This window comes from Pseudophryne corroboree, chromosome 2 (assembly GCF_028390025.1).
Source record: "Pseudophryne corroboree isolate aPseCor3 chromosome 2, aPseCor3.hap2, whole genome shotgun sequence".
Lineage (NCBI taxonomy): Eukaryota > Metazoa > Chordata > Amphibia > Anura > Myobatrachidae > Pseudophryne > Pseudophryne corroboree.
Window position 1 is genome coordinate 922,391,055 of NC_086445.1, and position 7,864 is coordinate 922,398,918.

At 47.1% G+C, this 7,864-nt stretch overlaps 1 protein-coding gene across 1 annotated transcript; it reads left to right on the top strand.

Moving 5' to 3' along the window:
* Window positions 1-6,338: 6,338 nt before the first annotated feature.
* Window positions 6,339-7,599, top strand: LOC134986684 (putative uncharacterized protein DDB_G0294196). The gene is made up of 2 exons (XM_063950458.1): window positions 6,339-6,455; window positions 6,530-7,599. Exon 2 carries the CDS (start codon window positions 6,538-6,540, stop codon window positions 7,219-7,221), a length of 684 nt encoding a protein of 227 aa, XP_063806528.1. The 5' UTR covers window positions 6,339-6,455; window positions 6,530-6,537; the 3' UTR covers window positions 7,222-7,599.
* The last annotated feature ends 265 nt before the right edge of the window (window positions 7,600-7,864 follow it).

Consider the following 7,864-nt stretch of genomic DNA (forward strand, 5'->3'; position numbering starts at 1 on the left):
CAAAACGATTTGAATTATACGTCCAAATCACTGGAATTATATGTCCAAATCACTGGAATTATACGTCCAAATCACTGGAATTATATGTCCAGATCACTGGAATTATATGTCCAAATCACTGGAATTATACGTCCAAATCACTGGAATTATACGTCCAAAATCACTTGAATTATACGTCCAAATCACTGGAACTATATGTCCAAATCACTGGAATTATACGTCAAAATCACTGGAATAGTACGTCAAAATCACTGGAATTATATGTCCAAATCACTGGAATTATACGTCAAAATCACTGGAATTATACGTCCAAATCAATGGAATTATACGTCCAAATCACTGGAATTATACATCCAAATCACTGAAATTATACGTCCAAATCACTGGAATTAAATGGCAAAATCACTGGAATTATACGTCCAAATCTATGGAATTATACGTCCAAATCACTGGAATTATACGTCCAAATCACTGGAATTATATATCCAAATCACTGGAATTATACATCCAAATCACTGGAATTAAACGTCCAAATCACTGGAATTAAATGGCAAAATCACTGGAATTATACGTAAAAACCACTGGAATTATACATACAAATCACTGGAATTATACATCCAAATCACTGGAATTAAACGTCCAAATCACTGGAATTAAATGGCAAAATCACTGGAATTATACATCCAAATCACTGGAATTAAATGGTAAAATTGAGGTTGAGGGCTTCCATCGTCATGTGAAGCTGAACCATTAGTCATGAACATAGGCCAGGCCCTTATCCGTTCCTTGCCACTCCGTGTCGTAAATGGCATATTGGCAAATTTACGTTTCTCCTCAGACCATTTAAATTTCTTTTTTTTGGGTCTTTTTACTGAACTTTGGCTTTATGGATTTTACATGCCCTCTACTATCACATTGGGCATCGGCCTTGGCAGACGACGTTGGTGGCATTTTATCGTCTATGTCATGACTAGTGGCAGCAGCTTCAGCACTAGGAGGAAGTAATTCTTGATCTTTCCCTATTTTATCCTCCAAATTTTTTTCTCCATTATTTTTCTGGAGTTATATAACACAATATGCGGCACAGGAGAGCATACCCCTACACCTCACAGGGCAAACCCTGTAAAAATTATTTGGATTAAATATTAATAACCCCTTTATTTGGAGTAAATAATATACAGCACAGGACAGCACCCCTGAACTTATATGGCAACACCACTGGACTGATGCAGGACAACACAGCACCACTGCAATGGACTGGATTGATATAGCAGCACTGGATATATGGCAGCAGAGGACACCACCACTGTGAATGGTCACTGCACTGACTGATGCACAGGACACTACCACTGGTCTGATGTTGGACAACATAACACTGTAAGGGACTTGTTGTTGTTATTATTATTATACGGCAGCAGTGGACATATGGCAGCAGAGTATACCACTGTGACTGCCTGGTCACTAGAATGACTGATGGCTGATGCACAGGACACTGCCACTGGTCTGATGCAGGACAACACAGCAACACTGTAAGGGACTTGTTATTATAATTTATTATTAAGCGGCAGCAGTGGACATATGGCTGCAGAGTATACCACTGTGACTGCCTGGTCACTGGAATGACTGATGGCTGATGCACAATAACACTACCACTGGTCTGATGCAGGACAACACAGCAACACTGTAAGGGACTTGTGGTTATTATAATTTATTATTATACAGCAGCAGTGGACATATGACTGCAGAGTATACCACTGTGACTGCCTGGTCACTGGAATGACAGATGGCTGATGCACAGGACACTACCACTGGTCTGATGCAGGACAACATAGCAACACTGTAAGGGACTTGATGTTGTTATTATTATTATACGGCAGCAGTGGACATATGGCTGCAGAGTATACCACTGTGACTACCTGGTCTCTGGAATGACTGATGGCTGATGCACAGGACACTACCACTGGTCTGATGCAGGACAACACAGCAACACTGTAAGGGACTTGTTGTTGTTGTTGTTGTTGTTGTTGTTATTAATAATATGGCTGATGCACAGGACACTACCACTGGACTGATGCAGCACAATACACCACCACTGAACTGATGCAGCACAACACAGCAGCAATGGACATATGGCAGCAAGAGGACACATCCACTGTGACTGCCTGGTCACTGGAATAACTGATGTCTGATGCACAGGACACTACCACTGGACTGATGCAGCACAATACACCCCCACTGAACTGATGCAGAACAACACAGCAGCAATGGACATATGGCAGCAAGAGGACACAACCATTGTGACTGGACAAATACAGCACAAGATACGGACACTAAGAGAACGGAGACACGTCCTCTCTGTACACTCTCCAATGACGGAGTGAAAATGGCGGCAACGCACGGCTCCTTATATGGAATCCAAACCCGCGAGAATCCGACAGCGGGATGATGACTTTTTGCCTCGTTCTGGTTTCCGAGTCAGGCGGGAAAACCCGAGCCTGACTCGGATCCGGGCTCGAATGGTGAAGTCCGGTACGGTTCGGTTCTCTGAGAACCCGCTCATCTCTAATTGAAATGTATTCTAATTGAAATGTGTTCTCATTGAAATTCTGCCGTCTTGTCATCCGGCCCAACCGCAGCATGCTGCGGTTAGATCCGGCGGTGGCGGGACTGCCACATATGTGTGGGCGCCTGCATAGGTGCCCAGGTGCAGTCTCCTTGCAGCCAAGCGGGACCCGCTTGGCCTCTATGTGTGGCCCTAGCCTTAGGATAAGGAACTCATGCAGGATGTTAGGGTTCACAGAGGGTTAGGGGGTTTAGTCACAATACATAAATCACCCGTCGGGATCTTCATGCTGGCATCTGTATTCTGAGCATGCCGTGCGCAGTAATATTATAACCAACTCATCCCTGCTATGTATTCAATTATCACATTGTGGATTTGGGTAAATTTATCACATCCCATCCGCATCTGAGATGCGGATTGTGATAAATATGCCTCTTAGGGGTATATGCAATTCCGGCCGAATTGCGTCTTTTTTTCGACCGTTTTAGGATTTGACTGTACTCGACAGCCGAAACCCTCCACCCGGGACCATGAATTCGACATATTCAATACAAAACGCATTCGACACTCCCCTTGTCGAATAACGGACCAATCGTCGAGTAGTGGGCGTCCTGGATTCCCGCCGTTTTGAGCCCTTTATAGGGCTTATTTGCTGCGTGCTCAGCAGCCATTTTGTGAACCTGCAGAGTGGAGGTGAGGTGCTGCAGAGCTAGCAAATTGGTTGTTTGCTGTGGTATCGTTTGGACACCCAGCAGGCTTTAATCCAGGACGGACAGGAGGATACCTGTTACCCCGGAGGAGAGTAGTTTTTTGAGCGATTTCTACATTTGTACGTAAATACCACATGTGGTCTGGCGTTGCATGTAGGTGTTTGTGTAGTGGGGGGGGGGGGGGGTGCCATGAGGTGTACATGTGGCATTGCTTTGGGGTGTTTGGGGTATGTATATGTGTGCAGGTATGTGTATATAGCTCCTGCTTGTATTGCTGCATGTTTTTTTTGGAGTATTGTGTTTGGGGGTAGTTTTTCACGTTTTTTTCCCCATAAAATGTTTTTTTTTGGGTCATACTTTTGCATTGGTTTACCTCCAGCATGTGCAGGAATGATTTTTGGCTTGTTTGGGGTGATTTTAGAGTGTGTCGGTATCTGCCATGTGGCCGACATGTGTTGTTGTTTGTTCCCAAAACATGTTTTTTTGCTCCTATTTTAGCACTGGTGCATCCCTGCACATGCTGGAGGTACTTTTTGGCTTGTTTGGGGTGATTTTAGAGTGTGTCGGCATCTGCCATGTGGCCGACATGTGTTGTTGTTTGTTCCCAAAACATGTTTTTTTGCTCCTATTTTAGCACTGGTGCATCCCTGCACATGCTGGAGGTACTTTTTGGCTAGTTTGGGCTGACTTTGACTGTGTCGGTATCTGCCATGTGGCCGACATGTGGTGTAGTTTGTTTCCAAAACATGTTTTTTGCTCCTACTTTAGCACTGGTTGACCTCCAGCATGTGCAGGGATGCTTTTTGGCTTGTTTGGGGTGATTTTAGAGTGTGTCGGTATCTGCCATGTGGCCGACATGTGTTGTTGTTTGTTCCCAAAACATGTTTTTTTGCCTTCTATTTTAGCACTGGTGCATCCCTGCACATGCTGGAGGTACTTTTTGGCTTGTTTGGGCTGACTTTGACTGTGTCGGTATCTGCCATGTGGCCGACATGTGGTGCAGTTTGTTTCCAAAACATGTTTTTTGCTCCTACTTTAGCACTGGTTGACCTCCAGCATGTGCAGGGATGCTTTTTGGCTTGTTTGGGGTGATTTTAGAGTGTGTCGGTATCTGCCATGTGGCCGACATGTGTTGTTGTTTGTTCGAAAAACATGTTTTTTTGCTCCTATTTTAGCACTGGTGCATCCCTGCACATGCTGGAGGTACTTTTTGGCTTGTTTGGGCTGACTTTGACTGTGTCGGTATCTGCCATGTGGCCGACATGTGGTGTAGTTTGTTTCCAAAACATGTTTTTTTGCTCCTTTTTTAAGCACTGGTTGATCTCCAGCATATGCAGGGATGCTTGTACGGGGGTTTTGGCTTGTTTGGCTGAGGTTTTTTTCAATTTTTCTTGTTGTGTTTGGTCCTGCTTGAGCACTGGGGTCCCAGCAGCATGACGTGTGGTTGCATGCAATTATGTAATGTGTGTTAAATTTGTAAAAATATTTTGTTTTCTTTTTACAACAGAGATGTCCAGGGACAAGCGGCCCCGATCCCACCCTTCCCCCCACCCCTCAGAAGCATTTTCCCTGCACAGCAATGAGGAGTGGGAGCCGACCCAGGAGGAGGATACGACCGACCAGGCATGCAGTGACCAGCCGCGGTCGTCAAGGGACCAAAGACAGAAGCAAAAGAAAAAGAAAAGGCCTAGAAAGGTAAATACCGACAACACCTGCAGACACAATAGCATCCAACTTGACACACCCTAGTTTGCGCACTGCCATGCACACCTACAGGTATATTTGCGCACTGCCAGGGATACTGACACACTTTAAATGCATGTTTTTTTTTATCCCTAAAGGCAAGAAGCCAGCCAGAGGATCAGTCGGAGGAGGAAGCCTCTGGTGAAGACGCAGGACAGAAGAAGCCGCGTGGACCCAGATACACTGAGGCGGAAAACTGTGCCCTAGTGGACGGCGTCGACAGGTCCTACGACGTTCTGTATGGACAAGGGCACAGACCACAGCAGCTAAGACCAAGCGAAACATCTGGGATGCCATCGCGAAACAAGTCACTGCAGTATCTGGAAACCGCCGGAGCACCAGAAACTGCATGAAGCGGTACAGTGATTGCCGCAGACAGACCAAGAAGAAGATGGGGATTCAGCGCCGACATGAGACAGCTACGGGAGGTGGTCCGGCTCTCAATCTGAAGTGGCTACCCTGGGAGAACGTTATTAGAAGGCGCATGAACCCTGTTATGGTCCAAGGAGTTCGCGGGGGTGTGGACTCCAGCCATCCTGCTGGCTTTCCCGAGGAGGAAGAACCGCCCAGAAGACGGAAGACGGCGGGAGACAAGCAGTCCAAAAGGAGGCCTGATGGTAAGAATACATTCAGATGAGCTGTACTAAATCTTTATTTTTTTTAAATTTGCTAATGTGTTTGTTCTTTTCCCCCAGACACGCCTGCCCAGAGGACATCACCTGCGCGCAGGACATCGCCAGCGCGCGGACCATCACTTGCGCAGCAGGCATCGGCAGTAGCGCGCAGACCATCACCTGCGCAGCAAGCATCAGCAGCGCGCAGATCATCACCTGCGTGCCACACATCGTAAAGTCACCTGCGCTCCAGACATCGTCAGCGCGCAGACCATCACCTGCGCGCCAGACATCAGCGCGCAGAACGTCACCTGCGGGCCAGACACCGTCGGCGACCACACCACCAGCTGGGCGCCAAACTACATCTCCTGCGCGCAGGCCATCACCAGCTCGTCATCTCTCCAGGAGCTCTGGGACTGTGACCGAAGAGCCTCAACAAGACACTACCCTTGTGGACCCATCACCCGAACTGTTTGAGTCTACAGTGTTAACGGATGAGACTTTTCTTGGGTTTGAATACAGCCGTGCAGACGTATCCAGCCATACCCTTGAAACGTCTCCAGAATGGAGGACAAGTGAAGCTCCTGGAACAGCGGCACCACAGGATGGAACAGGTTTTTATTTTTATTTTTTTTGGGGGGGGATGGTCGCCATTTTTGTATAGTTTAACTTTATTTTATTTTTTTCTTCTTTTGCAAACAGAGGTGCCACGGACCAGCAGCGGACTTGCGTCGGGGATTGGTCCCTTCTTTAGGCCGGATCTCCTACAGGATTCGTCGGACGACGAGGTGGAAGTGCAGCAGCCCGCTGTTTCTACATCCCTGTGTGAGTAATTATCAAATTGTGAGCCTTCAAACAAATGCATGAATGTGTATACTAATTTCTAATTTTCCTTTCAGCTGCACAAATGCAATTGGTGGCAGACGTACAGGAAGGGCAGGATCCCTCAAATGTTCAGAGTGTACACACCCTGGCAGCAGAGATGACCGCCCGCCAGGATACCTACACGAATGTCGTTGAAACCAGACTGGACGCCATTGAGAAGACAATGGAGAAGATGGCAAACGGTCTGGTTGAAATGCAAAAGGCTCTTGCCGACAGCACGGCAGAAACGCAAAAGACCAGACGAGAAGATCACAGGGAGACTATGGACATCCTTCAAGTTCTGGCCACATCCATCAACCGGCTGGTGGATAACACATCATGCCTGGCACACAGCGTTGACAACATGTCGGAGAGCCAACGACATTCGGCATCCAGCCACCAGATCATCGCAACCACACTGCAGATGATGTATGATAAGCTCCCAGAGCCAGCTCATCAACACGCTGGTGAACCACCACATCCGCCATCACAAGCCACATGGACGCCTCCTGCCCTTCCTCCACCACCATCCTGGTATGGACGGTCACAGCTGTACCAAGGATATACAGGGATGTACCCCACCCACCAGATGCCTCCACCACCAACACCGGCCGCATCATCTACACACGCACGGCCACCGAGGCCAAGTCAACGAACTCCACAGCCGCCCAGGGCATCGACGCCCCATCAGGAGGAAGAAGAGGATCAGGACGCACAACCACCATAAGCCCGGTCGTATTGTTTTATTATTTACTATTTATGTTTGTCATGTTTCCCTTTCTCCCCCTCCCATTAGTTTGTTTTTTTCCTTACTATTGTTTTAAATTATGTGTTGGGCTCCCCCACCCGTGACCGGATACTACCAAGGAGCTATGTCTAGGCATACATGCGCGGGCATATATGCGGGCGCGTGTGGTAACTGATGAAAGCTCCTTGTGGTTACATGTATGATGGGCCAAAGAGCTATTCTGATACCACTTTTTTTTTTTTTAAACAAACTCCTTTTTGTATTGGTATGAAATAGGCTTTCACTGTTGTGTGAATTTACTATTCACTAGTGTTTATTTTTGGCTTCTTCATAGGATTGGGTGGAAAATTGAAGTGGACGGCATAGTTCGTGTTGTGCGTACCAAGGTGAGTAAAGCCATGTTTCAATGTATATATTCAAGAAACTTTGGACCGCCTGACCTTGGGGAACAACACAGTCCAGCAATGGGTCATGCTGGGCTGTGTGGTTCCACAAGTGCAGGCATGTCAAAGTGCTGACCACTGACACCACTCTGCCACTTTGGACTGCCTGCCCTTGGGGAACAACAAAGTCCAGCAATGGGTCATGCTGGGCTGTGTGGTTCTACAAGTGCAGGCGAGTC

Bases quoted from the DNA above. Each gene is read 5' to 3' on its own strand.
- LOC134986684 (XM_063950458.1), top strand. From the start codon at position 6,538: ATGCAATTGGTGGCAGACGTACAGGAAGGGCAGGATCCCTCAAATGTT.